General features: G+C 37.8%; 1 protein-coding gene across 1 annotated transcript in view; it reads right to left on the bottom strand.

The window, feature by feature from the left end:
• CATSPERE (catsper channel auxiliary subunit epsilon) overlaps positions 1-17,341 on the bottom strand; it is a 192,176-nt gene that overhangs the window by 154,157 nt on the left and 20,678 nt on the right. Inside the window, exon 6 of the mRNA XM_064276949.1 lies at positions 11,029-11,053. Coding sequence (XP_064133019.1) covers positions 11,029-11,053 — 25 coding nt within the window. The remainder of the gene's footprint in view (positions 1-11,028; positions 11,054-17,341) is intronic.

The following is a 17,341-nucleotide window of genomic DNA, read 5'->3' as shown; positions in this document are numbered from 1 at the left end:
ACGGAGACCCAAAGCTACTACTGCCCTGTGGAGCAATCTGACCCAGAGTGTCCCCACCTTGTTTCCTGAGGGACATCCTTGCCCTCTTCCTGCCGGTGGCTCCCAGCATCACCAGCCTTTGGAAGGCCTTCTGCTGTGGTAGATGGCCTCATGTGGAAATCGGCAAGTGGTCAGCCCTAATAAATAGCTTGTTGTACATACAACACTGCTGCCATGTGGCCTTATCTTTTTCTCTGATCAGCCCTGAGCTCCCTTGAACTCACTACCCCAGTATAACGTGTGGTCATACATTTAGAAAGTAAGCTAGATATGGTCCTTTGATGTAGATTCAATCTCCATTTCTCTTGTAATGGGAAAGGTTAAACATCATTCCATATGTTCAAGTGCCAGTTGTACTTCCCTTTTGGTGAACTACTTGTTCATTTCTCTTGTTCATTTTTCTATTGGATTATTAGTCTTTTATTTATTGATTTATAGAAGTCTTATGAATTAAGAATTATCTTTTTTATTGATATAAGTTGTGAGTAATATCCCCCCAGTTTTCCATTTTCTTTTGGCTTTGTTTATGGTGTCTATTTGCCATATTATCTATCATTTTCTATCTATTTTTTAGATTCATGGAGTCAAAATGATCATTTTTTATTTTGGTTTGTTTCCTGGATTTTGTGGTATAGTTTAAAAGGTCTTCTCTATTCTGAATCTGTAAAAGAACTCTATATTTTCTTCTAGTTGTTACTGAATTAATTTGGTTGTATTTATTCAGCCCACTTCAAATTTAATCTGGTGTACAGTGCAAAGTATAGCTCCAACCTTATTTTTTTTCCTCAGATGACTACCCAATTATCTCAAGACCATTATCCCCCATTGATTCGATGCTACCCTCATTATTTAATACTTATATGTATTTTGGTCCATTTCTGGATTTTTGTTTTGTCACCTTGGCCTTACCTGCCTTTTCAAGAGTAACATCTCATTGTTTAAATACTGAGACTTTATAATTTATTTTAATGTCTGGTTTGACCAGTACTCTATCACTGTTCTTATTCTGTGTTTTTTCTTGGTGCTCTTATTGGTTATTTTTCTATATAAACTCAAGAAACACATTGTGTAGTTCTAGGGGGAAAAAAAAGTATTTTTATTGAGATGACATTGCATTCATAAATTAACATAGGGAAAATGTATATTTTTATATTGTGTTATTATTGTTGTTGTTAGGTACCATCAAGTCAGCTCTGACTCATAGCAGCCTTATGTATAATAGAATGAAATAGTGCCCAGTCCTGTACCATCCTCACAATTGTTGCTATGTTTGAGTCCCTTGTTGCAGCCACTGTGTCAATCCATCTCATTGAGCGTCTCCCCCTTTTTCACTGACCCTCTACTTTACCAAGCATGATGTCCTTCTCCTGCGATTGGTCCCTCCTAATGATGTGTCCAAAGTAACCAAGGTGAAGTCTTGCCATCCTCACTTCTAAGGAGCATTCTGGCTGTGTTTTTTCCAGGACAGATTTGTTTGTTCTTCTGGCCGTTCAAGGTATAGTCAATATTCTTCATCAACACTACAATTTGAGTGTGCTAATTCCTCCTCGGTCTTTCTTCTTTATTGTCCAGCTTCCTCATGCATATGAGGTGGCTGAAAATACCACAACTTGGGTCAGGCACATCTTAGTCATCAAAGTGATATCTTTGCTTTTTAGGACTTTAAAGGGGTCTTTTGCAGCAGATTTGCCCAATGCAATATGTCGTTTGACTTCTTGACTGCTGCTTCCATGGGCATTGATTGTTGATCCAAGTAAAATGCAATCCTTGACAAGTCAATTTCTTCATTGTCTATCATGATGTTGTTAATGGGCCCAGCTGTAAGGATTTTTGTTTTCTTCACGTACTGAAGCCTGTAGCCTTTGACTTTCATCAGTAAGTACTTCTACCCAGTGCCATCGAGTCGATTCCGACTCATAGCGACCCTATAGGACAGAGTAGAACTGCCCCATAGAGTTTCCAAGGACTGCCTGGTGGATTTGATCTAGTCATCTTCATTTTCAGCAAGCAAGGTTGTGTCTTTTGCATATCATAGGTAAGAGACATAACTAGGATATGGCAGGTATTACACCAGTTCTGGGCGCTTGGGTGCCACTGAGAAATGTCTATTAACCTGGTATTGCCAGCGGTGTATCTACGGGAAATGGAGCCTATGGCAAGCACCAAAATTGTGCCCAAGTCCAAACACCTGATACCTTCTTTTAAATAACTTTACTATAATATCAGCTGAAAAATACAAATCAAGCTTGTTAACCTTTAGGATGTGGGGCCATAACTGGTTAACAGAAACTGCTCAGTGGCACATGCACCCAAGGCCAGTGCAATACCCTAGATATGCCACTGTGTTGTTAATGAGTCTTCCTCTGATTCTGATGCTCCATTCTTCTTCATATAGTCCAGTCTTGGATTATTTGCTCAGCATACCGATTGAATAAATGTGATGAGAGGATACAACCTTGATGCACACCTTTCCTGATTTTAAACCACATTTAAAACCTTGTTCTGTTCTAACGATGGCCTCTTGATCTACATACAAGTTCAGCATGAGCACAGTTAAATGTTCCAGAAATCCCATTCTTTGTAATGTAATCCATAATTTGTTATGTTCCACACAGTCAAATGCCTTCAGATAGCCGATAAAACACAGGTAAACATCTTTCTGATATTTTCCCCTTTCAGTGAAGATCTGTCTGACATTAACAATGATATTCCTTGTTAACAAGTCGTTTTTTGAATCTGGCTTGAACTCCTGGCAGTTCCCTGCTGATGTACAGCTATAGCTGTTTTTGAATTATCTATATTGTTTGATAATTTTTATATTCCATTTGATTGCCTTTCTTTGGAATGGGCATAAATATGGATCTCTTCCAGTCTGTTGGCCAAATAGCTGTCTTCTAAATTTCTTGACACAGACAAGGAAGCACTTCCAGCATAGCATCCATTTGTTGAAGCATCTCAGTTGCTGTTCTGTCACTTCCTGGATCCTTGTTTTCCCCATTGCTTTTTCAATGTGGTTTGTACTTCTTCCTTCAGTAACAGTGGTTCTTGGTGAAATGCTACCTCCTGAAATTGATGAACTTCGACTGATTCCTTTTGGTACAGTGACTATCTATTCCTTCCATCTCTTTTTAATGCTTTCTGTGTCATTCAATTTTTTGTGCATAGAATCCTTTAATATCATAATTCAAGGCTTCAATTTACTTTTTGGTTTTTATATTGTGGAGCATATTTATCCTTTCTTTCAGGAGATTTCTGAAGTTTTTGTCACATAGGTCTTACATATTTTACTCAGCAAAATTCCATGTAACAACAGATTGACTAGTGGAGAGGATTATCTTTGTTTTAGGGCTCTTTAAGATTCAAATCAGATATGCCAGCCCACATATTTATCAAAAGTTCAACTGGTTTCTCCTTATCTCAGGAAAGTCTATCCATTACTGGTAAGTTGGCTTCTCTCCTGTACTGCCCCCAACTTAGAAATGGGTCCCAGGTATGGAAGAATCCTCTGGCTCTTACTCACAAAGGAAGGACTCATCCTTCTGGAATATATTACCTTTAGATTTCATTTTATTCACAACTCCTAAGGAAAGAACGACTTGATTTTACTTTATCAGGTGAATTCTTGTTAAAGCTAGCCAGTGGAAATTTACGGATCACAAGAAAACATCTGACTTATTTGCTTTGGACACATCATCAGGAGAGATCAATCACCAGAAGAACACATCATGTGCAGTGAAGCAGAGGGCCAGTGAGGTCAAGGGAGACCCTCTGTGAAATGGATTGGCATAGTAGCAACAGCAATAGACTCAAACATACTGGTGATTGTGAGGATAATGCAGGACAAGGCAATGTTTTGTTCACTGTGAGTTGGAGACAACTCAATGGCAGCTAACAATAATACCATGTTGTACTCACAAAGTAGTCAGGAAGTTTCCTCCTCATGTATCTCCTTTCTTAAAGGTTTTATAGAAATATCCAGTGATACAATCTGGACTTGGAGTGCTCTTTCAAGAAGGTTTTCATTATTATTATTTTTGTAAACAGACATAGGGCTATCCAAATTTTTTATTTCATTTTGTGTAGTTTTAGTTTGTGTCTTTAATGGAACTTGTCCATTCCATCCAAACTGTTAAACATATTGCTATAATGTTCGTAATAGCCCGTATTATTATTATAATTTCTGTAGGAACTGTAGTAATGTGCCCTCCATCATTTGATATCAGTAATTTGTGTTTGCTTTTTTCTTCTTGATTACTCCAACTAAATGTTTACCAATATCATTGTTTTTTTAAATCAATTTTGGTTATTGATTTTTCTCTATTTTTTTTATATTTATAATTTCATTGGTTTCTTTTTTACTGTTTTATTATTTCCTTATTTCTTCCTTTTTGCTTGCTTTAACTTTAATTTGCTCTTTTTTTTCTGTTTTATTAATGTGGAAGCTTTGACCACTGATTTAAGACTTTTCTTCTTTTCTATTTCCCACTAAAAACCATTCTAATTGCATCCCACAAATTTTATGTCCTATTTTCCTTTTCATTCAGTTTCAAAATATGTTCTAATTTCATATTGTGATCAGGGAACATACTTTCTATGATTTCAATTCTTTTAATATTTTAAGAATACAGTCTAATTTGGCAAATGTTTCATGAGCAATTTTTATTATAGAGATATATATGCAACAAAATATTTGATACTTCATCAGTTTCTACATGTATGCTTCAGTGACATCCATTATATTCTTCAAGGTGAGCAACCATTTCGCCATCTTTTTCCGAATTATCCTACCGTCATTAACATGCATTCAATACATTCTAAGCAAAACCTTCCACTTTCCCCCTCCCTCCCACTCCTGATAATCACTAATTACTTACAGTTTCTATACAATTTCTTGTTTCATATAAGTGATATAGTATTTATCCTTTTGTGTCTGACTTATTTACTTAGCATAATGTTTTCAAGGTTTACACATGTTGTGGCATGCATTAGGACTTCAGTCCTCTTTATGGCTGAGTAATATTCCATTGTATGTATGCACCACATTTTGTTTACCCATTCAACTGTTGATAGGCATTTTGGCTGTTTTACTTTTGGGCTATTGTGAATAGTGCTGCAAGGAACACTGGTATACATATATCTGTTTACATTGCTGCTTTCAGATCGTTCGGGTATATGCCAAAGAGTGGAATTGCTTGATGGTATGGTAGTTCTATATCCAACTTTTTGAAGATCCACTAAACTGTTTTCCAAAATGGCTATCCCACCAGCAATGGACGACAGTTCCTGTTTCTCCACAACTTCACCAATGTCTAGTATTTTCCTTTTTTTTTTATCATTGCCATTCTAACGGGGGTGAGATGATATCTCATTACGGTTTTGATTTGCATCTTCCTAATGGCTAATGCTCCTTAGAAGCAAGGATGGCGAGACTTCATCTCACATACTTTGGACATGTCAGGAGGAACCAGTCCATGGAGGACATTATGCTTGGTGGAGTGGAGTGGGGTGGAGGGTCAATGAAAAAGAGGAAGACCCTCAGCGAGATGGGTTGACACAGTGGCTGCAACAATGAGCTCAAGTATGACGGTGATCCTGAGGATGGCTTAGGATCGGACTGTGTTTCATTCTGTTGTACATAGGGTTGCTATGAGCTGGAACCAACTCCACCACACTTAACAACAACTACAATGGCTAACGACTTTGAGCATCTTTTCATGTGCTTGTTGGCAATTTGAATATACTCCCTTGGTGAAATGTCTGGTCAAGTCCTTCGCCCATTCTTTGATTGAGTTGTCTTTTTGTGGTTAAGTTGTTCATGAGCATTTTTAAAGACTGTATCTTCTGCTGGTTTAGGTAGAGTATTCTATCACTGTCAGTTACATCAAGCTGATTAATAATGTTATTCACAATTTCTATAACCATACTTATTTTCTATTTATACAATGGTTACTGAGGCAGGACTGTTGAAGTATCCAACTGTAATTGTGGATCTGACTATTCCTTTTTTTCAGTTCTATCAGCTTGGGCTTCATGTATTTTGTTGCTTATGTAAGCTTTGTTGAAACTTGTTAGGTGCCACTGAGTTCACTCATAGTGACCTTATGTATAACAGAATGAAATGTTGTCCAGTCCTCTGCCATCCTCACAATTGTTGCTATGTTGTAGCCCATTTGTTACAGCCACCTTGTCAATCCATCTCATTGAGGATCTCCCTCTTTCCTGCTGACCCTCTATATGATGTCCTACTCCAGCAATTTGTCCCTTCTGATGACATGTATACATATACACACATACATATATGTTGTTTTTGTTGTCAGTTGCTGTTGAGTTGTTGTTAGTTTGTGCTCTGACTCATGGTGACCCCATGTACAACAAAACTAAATGTTGCCTGGTCTTTCACTACCTTTATGATTGTTGGTATGCTCAAGTCCCTTGTTGTGACCACTGTGTATTTTGGGTGACTTTCAACCTAGGAGATCATCTTCCAGAACTATATCAGACAGTATTCTGTTGTGATTCATAGAGTTTTCATTGACTAATTTCCAGAAGCGGATCACCAGACCTTTCTTTCTAGTTCTTCTTGGTCTGTAAGCTCTGCTAAAACCTGTCCACCATTGGTGGCCCTGCTTGTATTTGAAATGCTGGTGGCATAACTTCCAGCATCATAGCAACACAAAACCACCACAGTATGACAAACTGACAGATGGGTGATGGATATATGGATACATATATATATATATAAACAAACCAATTGCCGTCAAGTCGATTCCGACTCATAGCAACCCTATAGGCCAGAGCAGAACTGCCCCATAGAGTTTCCAAGGAGTGGTTGGTGGATTTGAGCTGTTAACCTTTTGGGTAGCAGCCAAGCTCTCAACCACTACGCCACCAGGGTGTCACAAATATAAATATATCTATACATATATGCATGTAGGATTGTTACATCTTTTTTTAAAAATAATTTACTGTGTCTTCGGTGAAGGTTTATAAAGCAGTTTAGATTCCCATTCAACAATTTCTACACAAGCTGTTCGTTGACATTGGTCACATTTTCACAATGCATGAACATTCTCATTATTTCCATTCTGGTTGTTCCATTAGGACTGTTATATTTGCTTCGTGAATTGATTCCTTTATCATCATGCGATATCTTTTTTTATTTCTGATGGTATTTCCTGTTTTGAAGTCTAATTTTTCTGATATTAATAAAGCCATGCCAGCTTTTTTAAAATTAGAGTTTGTATGGCATTTTTTTCTGTCCTTTTGTTTTTAATCCATGTATGTCTTTGTATTTAAAATTGGTGTCTAAAAGATAGCATATTGCTAGGCCTTGTTTTTTAAAACTTAAAAAATTCAATCTGACAATCTCTTTCTTTTGAGTTGTTTAGACCATATCAAATGTAATTATTGATATGGCTGGATTTAAATCTACTATATTTTACAATAGTTATTTTCTAGTTGTTTATCTGCTCCTCAATTTTTTTTTTAAATCCTTTTCTGCCTGGTTTTGAATTAATTGAGTAACTTTTACAATTCCATTTTATCTCTGTTGTTGCTATTGTTGCATGCTCTTGAGACAAGTTTTGACTCCTTGTGACCCCATGTGACAGAGTATAACTGCCCTGTAGGGTTTTCTAGGCTGTAATCTTTACAGGGAAACCCTGGTGGTGTAGTGGTTAAGTGCTACAGCTGTTAACCAAAAGGTTGGCAATTTGAATCCACCAGGTGCTCCTTGGAAACTCTATGGGGCAGTTCTACTCTGTCCTAAAGGGTCACTACGAGTAGTAATTGACTCTGCGGCAATGGTTTTTTTTTTTAATCTTTATGGAAGCAGGTTGCCAGATTTTTCTCCCATGGAGCCACTGTGTGGGTTCAAAGCACCAACATTTGATTAGCAGCTGAGTGCTTAACTGTTGCACCACCAGGGCTCCTTTTAGTTATATCACCATTCATATTAGTTATATCACTATATTACATCATTTTACCTATATTGTAAAAACCTTACAGCAATATGCTTCCAATTCCTCCTTCCCATCCACTGTGCTATAGTTGTTGCATATTTTATTTTTACATATGCTGTAATCTCTACAATATATTTTTACTATTTTGCTTTAAACAGTCATTTATATTTTATAGTGATTAAAATTAAGAAAAAGTATTTTATACTTACCTTAATTTTTACATTTTCAGGACAACGTATTTCTTTTTGAATATCTACACTCCTGCCTGAAGAACTTCATTTAACGTTTCTTAGTGTGCAGGTTTGCTGGCAACAAATGCTCTCATATTTTGTTGGTTTTAAAAATCACTGGCAAAATGTTGCACATAATACTTTCTTATAATTTTAAAAGTCTGTCATGCTTAGTTATGCCCATTTAAAATTGTTAATATTCATTTGTGCTTTCTTTTTTTTGTTGTTGTTAATTAGTACTGAAAGAAGTTTTTGCATTGTATTAGTCTTTTCAAAGAAATATTTTTTGGGGGGTGATCATCTCTGTTTAACATTTTTTTACTTTATTAACTTCTGCTTTTGTCTTTATTATTTTCATCCTTCTCTTGGGATCATCTCTGGTTTTTATTTTCTATCTTCTACCTTCCATTTTTCTAATTTAAAAAATAAGTATATTGAAGTTATAATATATAAAGTATGATTTTAGGTCAATTCATAAACTTTTATATTAATTTTTTTACTGTTCAGTTCTAAATATTTTGTAACTTTGAATGTGATTTTTGCTTTTGAATCCTCAAGATATGGTTCTACTTTCAGAAATATGGTTGTATTTCTCAGGTCTATGGTTTTTGTTATTTTAATATCACTTCATTGATGTGTAATATAATTCCATTAGGTCAGAAAATATGACCTGTGTGATAGCAACACCTGGAAGTTTTGGGAACTTCCCATTTGTGCCCTTCCTTTTGGCAAGGAGTCCATGTAAGTATGATTAGTTAATTCTGTTCTGCATACTTACTACAGCTTTATCAAATTTTGCTCTGCTTCATCGAATGCATCTTTGCTAGAAGAGTATTAACAAACGTGCATGGAAAACGCTTATACCAACAGTTGGCACAACTAGAGAATTTTAACAAATTGTTACGTTGTGAAATGCTAGAAGCCTTTTGGAAAATCGCTCCAAGATTTTGTTCCTGTGAAGTTCAAGAAGAGGCGAAACTAACCTTTCCCTCTGGCTGGGGCCAGGGTTTGGAGATGAGGAGTTGTTAGACTAGGAACTTTCTGAAGTGATGGAAATGTTCTGTACCCTGATCTGAGTGGTAGTTATAGGGGATTATATATATGAGAAAATTTATCAAACTGTACACTTCAAGTACTTTTCCATGTTAAAAAACACACACGCACACAACAATCTTGCATAAAGATTGTAAATCTCAATTTCTCCATGTAATTATTCAAGTTTCTGCGTTGTTTATTTTGAACGCATATAAGCTTATTCTGTTTTGGTCTTTTTATTCCTTTTATCGTTATATGGCATCTCTCTTTAACTTTTAATCTCTTTGCCTGGGATCCTACATTGTCATTTATTGTGTCATACTAGCTTCCTTTCTCCCTTTTTATTGAAGCCTTTTTTTTTCTTCATCCATATTAACCCTCCTCATCCTATGAAATTTAACAACCAGGATCTATCCTTCCATATCTTTATTCATGCTATATAAGCATTTGCAGACTATATACATATATAAATACATATAGACTTTGAGGTATTTGAAGAGTTGTTTTATTTTTTTACAAAATGGGATCACATTAAAAACATTTTCCATTTCATACTTTTTTCATTCAAGTATACCCAATCCAGTGCCGTCGAGTCGATTCCGACTCATAGTGACTCTATAGGACAGAGTAGAACTGCCCCATAGAGTTTCCAAGGAGCACCTGGTGGATTCGAACTGTCGACGTAGCACTTAACCACTATGCCACCCGCGTTTACAACTATACGTCGTTCAAATTCCCCAGTGTTAACTCTAATAATGACCCGAGTAATAGTCTACGGTGTGGATATACTGATATTTACCGATCTACTTCTTTAACTATGGAGATTTACTATGGTTCTAGGGGGTTTTGCTTGTTTGTTTTTTGTCACTATCACAATACTGCCTTTTCTTTTCAGTAAATCACTACTTTGGAAAAATTAAAATATGGTTAAGTGCTACGGCTGCTAACCAAAGGGTTGGCAATTCGAATCTGCCAGGCGTTCCTTGGACACTCTATGGGGCAGTTCTACTCTGTCCTATAGAGTCGCTATGAGTCGGAATTGACTCAACGGTACTGGGTTTGGTTTTTGGTTATATACAGTTACAAGAATTATCACCTTATTTCACTTTTTAAAAACTTGAATATATCTCTCTACCACACTTCTAATCACCCTATGATCCAGAGTTTTAACTTTTTACTGTCAGGAACTCCTCATACTCTTAAAAATTATTGAGAATATCAAAGAGTTCTTGTTTTATGCAGTTTACATCTAACAATATTTACCATATAATAAACTAAAACTGAAAATATTTAAAGATATTCATTTATTAATTCACTTAAAAAACTAGGACACACCCATAACATGGTAACATATTTTTATGAAAAACTACTGTATCCTCTAAAACAAAAAAATTAGTAAGAAGAGTAGTTGTTTACAGTTTTTAAAATCTCTTGATAATATATGGCCTAATAGGAGACAGCTGGTTATCATATCTGCCCCTGCATTAAAGCTCTTGCTGTATATTGTTTTGGGAAAAGAATATGAAGAAAATTCCTCCTCACACAGATATGTGGTTAGAACAGGGAGAACCTTATGAACCACCTTAAAAGGTCTTGGGAAGCCTTAGGAGTCCTCAAACCATACCTTGAGTACCACTACTCTAAAAAAAATCTGTTGCAAAGTTAGTTTGGGAAATTCCTCTTCTGTTCAATATGAAAGATAAGAGGAAAATAGTATAGTTGGGATGTATGAAGGATACACAAAAATTTTTTAAATGCTTTACCTGGGTTAAGTTGTGAAAGAAATATCTGTTGGGGAAAAGAGGAAACATATTTTAGTAACTGCATGTAAATCCTAGTTTGAATAGTCTGCTTTCAATGTACCAAACCAAACCAAACCCAGTGCCGTGGAGTCGATTCCGACTCATAGTGACCCTATAGGACAGGGTAGAACTGCCCCATAGAGTTTCCAATGAGCACCTGGCGGATTCAAACTGCCGACCCCTTGGTTAGCAGCCATAACACTTAACCACTACGCCACCAGGGTTTGCACTTTCAATATACATGTTTTTAAAACTTTGAATATTCTCTTTATATTCTGTTACAGATACATATAAAATTAATGGCTAAATGTACCAAATCCCATATATATCTATAATTTAATATATGTAGTATTTCTCCTCTCTCCTCCCAAAAGGCTGAAGGGCTTGAATCTTGAATCTGCATGCTTCCTTAACAATACCAAGTTTGCTTAACCAAAGTTGTATGATTACTCTTCTTCAAAAAATTTAACATCATCATTAACAGCCTGTAGTGTTTGTATATTTTAACTTATATCAAATACAAATTCACCAGCTAGCGCTGCAAATCCTTCATTCAACAGCCTTTCAATGTGATTTTTTTGGAAAGAACAACATCCATTTTTTAAGTTTAGGTGTATGTTTTTTTGAAAGTGGGTTTTTTTTTTTTACTTTACAGTTACCTGTATTCATATATTTTTTACCATATAATCTCAAAAAGTTCAGACCTCAGGACTATGTTCTTTCATTTGCTGATTGCTGCACAGTGCCTACCACATTATTATACACAGAGGAAAATAAAAGCATTTTGGGAATCAGTAAGTGAATATGCAGTGAGTTTCTGACACCATAAAAAAAAAAAAAAACACCATATATAAGACCATAATATTTCACATATTCGATCTGTTATGTTAGAAAGCTCCTGAAAACAGGTACTATTAATCTCAACAGGCAAACTTTGCACACATTTCATAAAATTTGAGGTGGGTCAAGAAGATCTCTGACTTCTAGGTTGGTATGTTCTGCCTTGTATTATGCTACTTGTCAGAGGCCCTGGGAAAAACGGAGTGAGTTATCAGTGTATCTGAGAAGAAAAACTTAAAGGCAAAAAGAGAAATGCATGAATAGTAAAACAAAGATTTTGGTCTTGATAAAAAACCTTGTAGAGTAGGAGTAGTATCAGCTGGTATTAAAGTAACAACTTAGATTCCAATGGAAAAATAAGGTTAGCAGCATTCTGTTTGGTCACTGTAAGTTTGCTTGGCTTTCTTGAGTTGGGTACGTCTTAGGCTGGGTTCTCTAGAGAAAGAAAATGAGTGAAGCATCTATATATACATATAGAGAGACAGAGAAAGAGGTTTATCAAGAAAAGGGCTCATGTGGTTGTAGAGGTTGGCAAGTTCCAAGTTCGTGGGTCAGATGTCAGGCTGGAGGCCTCTGCTGATTCACATAGCTGCAGTAGCTGAGGAGTCCCAAGAGTGGCAGATCAGATGGCAGGCTGCTGGTTCATAGGCAGAAGGCTGACGAATCCCAAGATCAGCAGGCAATATGGCAGGCAGCTAGCTCAAGTCCCAAGAACCGGAGGTCAGATGATGATGAGCTAGATGTAGATCCGGAGCAAGCAAAAAAGCTTTTTCAGAAAGCCTATATATATATATATATATATATATATATATATATACATATATATATATATATATATATATATACATATATATATATATATACATATATATATATATATATATATATATATATATATATATATATATATGATGCAGGCCACACCTCTGAAGAAACTCCCCTTACAAATGATTGGCTGATCACATCAGATCACATCATGAAGGATAACTACATCATTACATAACTGTCAAACCACTGAGAGTCATGGCAAAGCAAGTTGACACACAACCTTAACCATCACAGTCCACACCTTATGAACTTGGCACCTGTACACATCTCCTTAAGCCATACCCAATCTCTAAATAAAGACAATTACAAAGTCATACTTGTACCTAACATGATACAACTAACATGCATACAAATGAAAATGCACTAGCCCTGTTTACATCTTTATTTTATAAGGGAAGAAAACAAAAATATTTGATGTACACATACAAGGAAGAGATAACAATTACAGTCCTCATTTTTGCAACTGGTCACATTGTTGTAACTGGTATTTAGAACTACCTTCTTCCACCACCCATTCCACATTCCCTTTACCCTCTGTAAGCATCTCAGCTGGTCGTAGTTCTTTATCAAGCAAAGTTAACAACCAGGGGCACTGCTCAAAGGTACCACTGGGAGGATTTTCCTTTACCACTCTCCTTTAGGGAGGTTCCAGAAAGGGGCTGCAGTGCTACCACCATCCACTTTTGAGTAGTGCTTGCGTACCATGCATAACCATCTGTAAACTAGGCAAAAGTTTTATCTTACTCAGTCAACTGATCATAAGGAACTCCCCATGGGTTCATAGGTGCAGGCTGGGAGATGGAAGGTAATATGACAGGAGTAGAGACCATGGGCATTTGGGTCACTTCTCATGCAACTTACTTATGCCTCCAGGTCCTGCTCAGGCTCAATCTCACACATACCACTTCCATTTAATGATGGAGTGCTGCTGTATACATCTGACTTTATGGCTCTGTGAGTCAGACAACACCTAGTTCATGATGGGAAGCTCAGGCCACGTTGTGACTTGGTGGCCCATGGTTAAGTGTTCAGCCTCTACAAAGGTCCAGGAACAAGTCAAAAGCCATTTTTCAAAAGGAGAGTAAGTTATCTGCAGAGAATGGCAGGGCTTTGCTCCAAAATCCTATGGGTCTGTGCTGTGATTCACCAATATTGGCCTGACAAAGACTCCAAACAGCATCTATCTGCCACTGACACTTCAAGAACCATTGGATCAGCTGGATCATATGACCCAAGTGGCCCAGCCAAGTTGACACACAATCTTAACCATCACAGAGTACAAACTTAAGTGTACAGAAGGCAGCCAGGGTGAGAACCCTGCAGAGCAGCTTGCATGGCAGCCTAAACTTGTTGCAGAGCTTTCTCTTGTTCTGAGCCCTGCTCAAAACTAGCAGCTTTTTAAGTCACTTGAAAAATAGGCACACCCAAATGAGGGATATGTTGCCTCCAAAATTCAAAGAAGCTGACCAGGCACTGTGCCTCCTTTTTAGTTGTAGGAGGGTCCAGAGATAACAATGTATCCTTCACTTGAAAAGGAATATCTCAACATGCTCCACATAACTGGACTAGAAATTTCACTGAGGTGGAAGGCACCTGAATTTCTATGGGATTAATTTCCCACCCTCTAGCACACAAATGTTTTATCAATAAGTCCAGTCATCGGCACATATTCCTTCCTAGGTCCAATCAGCATAATCTCATCAATGTAATGGACCAGTGTGATGTCTTGTGGAAGGAAAAGTTGATCAAAGTCCCTGTAGACTAAATTGTGACATAGGGCTGGAGAATTGATATACCCCTGAGGTCAGACAGTGAAGGTGTATTTCTGGCCTTGTTAGCTGAAGGCAAACTGCTTCTGGTTTTCCTTTGAAAACGGAATCGAGAAAAAGGCATTGGCCAGATCAATAGCTGCATACCAGATACCAGGAGATGTATCAATTTGCTCAAGCAATGAAATCACATCTGGAACAGCAGCAGTCACCACCTGGTTAAGTTTACAATAATCCACTGTCATTCTCCAAGATCCATCTAATTTTTTGCACAGGCGAAATAGGCAAGTTGAATGGGAATGTGGTGGGAATCACCATCCCTGCACCCTTCAAGTCCTTCGTGGTGGCAGTAATCTCTGCAATACCTACAAGAACACAGTATTGCTTTTGGTTTACTATTTTCCTGGGTAGGGACAGTTCTAATGGCTTCCACTTAGCTTTTCCTACCATAATAGCCCTCACTCCACTTGCGAGGAATCCAGCGTGGGAGTTCTACCAGATGCTGAGTATATCTATTTCAATTATGCATTCTGGAACTGGGAAAGTCACTACAGCATGGGTTCGGCAACCCACTGGACCCACTGTGCGAGGGACCCAAACTAAGACTACGTTAATCACCTGGCCTCCATACTCCCCTACTCTGACTGGTGAGCCACAGTGATGTTTTGGGTCTCCTGGAAGTAGTGTCAGTTCAGAGCCAGTATCCAGTATTCCCTGAAGAGTCTGGTTATTTCCTTTTCCCCAGTGAAGTCACTCTAGTAAAAGGACATAGATCTCTTTGGAAAAGGCTGGGAGAGAGATTAACCGTATAAATTTTTGGCAGTATAATGGGGTTCTTCCTCAAGGGGACATGGCTTCACTCTTATTCAAAGGATTTTGAGTCTGTAAACTGGCTCAAGTCTGGGAATTGATTAAGGGAGTCTGACTCTTTATTCTAGCAGTTCGAGTTAGATTACGATTCTCTTGACCCAGAACTCTTCTGCCTGTACAGATCAAGTAGATATTTAGTAGATTTCCCATCTTTTTCACTCCTAGGGACACCATGACTAATGTAGTCAATGCCATAAGTCCATATGAGTCATAATTCTGATTACTGCTTTAACTCCATTGTTCATTATGGTAACCAAGCTAATCTTTGTTGATTGAGTGCCACCACTTGGACCCTACCACCACAGGGTCCAATCAGCTCCACAGTAGTTAGGTGTCCTAACTCAGAGTCCTAATTCAGATCTATTGGTGGTGATATTTTGCATATTAATATTACCACCTTATGCTATGGATTAGCAGTGCCCTCTTTATCACTGGATGCAGAGTCAACCATGCCTTTAAGACTAGTCAAACTTGAGAACCAATTTAAAACATTCTTCTTTACAATTTTTTTCTCCAGAACCACTCTCGGTACCAAACATGTCAGGCTGGATCTCTAGAAAAGCAAAACCAGTAAAGTGTGTATATATAGAGAGAAAGAGAAAGTCAGAGAGAGAGAGAGGGAGAGAGATTTATCTCAAGAAAATGGCTCAAGTGGTTGTAGAGGCTGGCAAGTCCCAAGTCCGTGGGTCAGGCATCAGGCTGGAGGCTTCTCCTGACTCATGTAGCTGCAGAGGTTGACGAATCCATGATCAGCAGGTCAGATGACAGGCCGCTGGCTTACAAGCTACAGAGCCTGATGAATCCAACATCAGCAGGTAAGATGGCAGGCTGCTGGATCACAGGCTGTGAAGGCTGATGAATCCCAAGATCAGTAGACAATATGGCAGGCAGCTAGGTCAAGTTCTAAAAACTGGCGGTAAGATGATGGTGAGCCAGATGCAGGATCCAGACAGAGCAAGCAAGTGAGCTTTGCCAGAACATCCCATATGTATTGGATGCAGGCCACACCCTTGAGGAAACTACCCTTAAAAGTGATTGGCTGATCACATAAGATCACATCATGGAGGATGACTACATTTCTATATAACTGCCAAACTACATCATTAGATAATTGCCAAACCACTGAGAATCATGGCCTAGCCAAGTTAATACACAATCTTAACTATCACAGAGTAGAAAATGAAGTGTATAAAAGGCAGCCAAGGTGAGAACCCTGTATTAAACTGACATTCAAGTGAAGGACAGATTACAAAAAGCCAAAGAAAAAGACTGAGAAAGAATCAATAACCAAAACCAAACCAAACCCAGTGCCGTCAAGTAGATTCCAACTCATAATGACCCTATAGGACGGAGTAGAACTGCCCCGTAGGGTTTCCAAGGAGCGTCTGGTGGATTCGAACTGCCAACCTTTTGCTTAGCAGCCATAGCTCTTAACCACTACGCCACCAGAGTTTCCAAAGAATCACTACAGAAATAAATTATAGTGTTAGGTGAGTCAAGGTATGAGACTTCCAAAAAGAAATGAGTGATCCCCAGTATTAAATGCAGTAGAGAAGTCAAGGAGTAAGATGAAAAATAATTGCCAATTAGTAACTTGGCAATTAATTTCAGTGACTTTGCCAAAGCAGTTTCAGAGGAAAGATAGTAGGTACAGAGTAGAAGGATAGAGTGATGAAGCAGAAAGTGTTACAGTGAATTTGAGAAAGAAGGCAGCTCTTGAGCACGATCCTCTATATCCTTCTTCCTTCCTATTCTCTATTCTGGAACAACCATATGGAGAGGAGAAGAAGAAACCAAGAGAATATAGATGCTAACATTGTGCCTATTCCATGAACCCCCCTCCCTAGGGTCAGAACTTTGGTTTGGGGCAAGCAGAGTCAATAGGTTTAAAGATTCCAGGGAAGATAGGCCTGGTGCCCTATAATCAATCTGGGAACTCTGGGAGTACAAAGTGGGACAGCAACAAT

This window comes from Loxodonta africana, chromosome 25 (assembly GCF_030014295.1).
Source record: "Loxodonta africana isolate mLoxAfr1 chromosome 25, mLoxAfr1.hap2, whole genome shotgun sequence".
Classification (NCBI taxonomy): domain Eukaryota; kingdom Metazoa; phylum Chordata; class Mammalia; order Proboscidea; family Elephantidae; genus Loxodonta; species Loxodonta africana.
The sequence above is the reverse complement of the archived record's forward strand: the minus strand, read 5'-3'. Positions and strand labels throughout refer to the sequence as shown.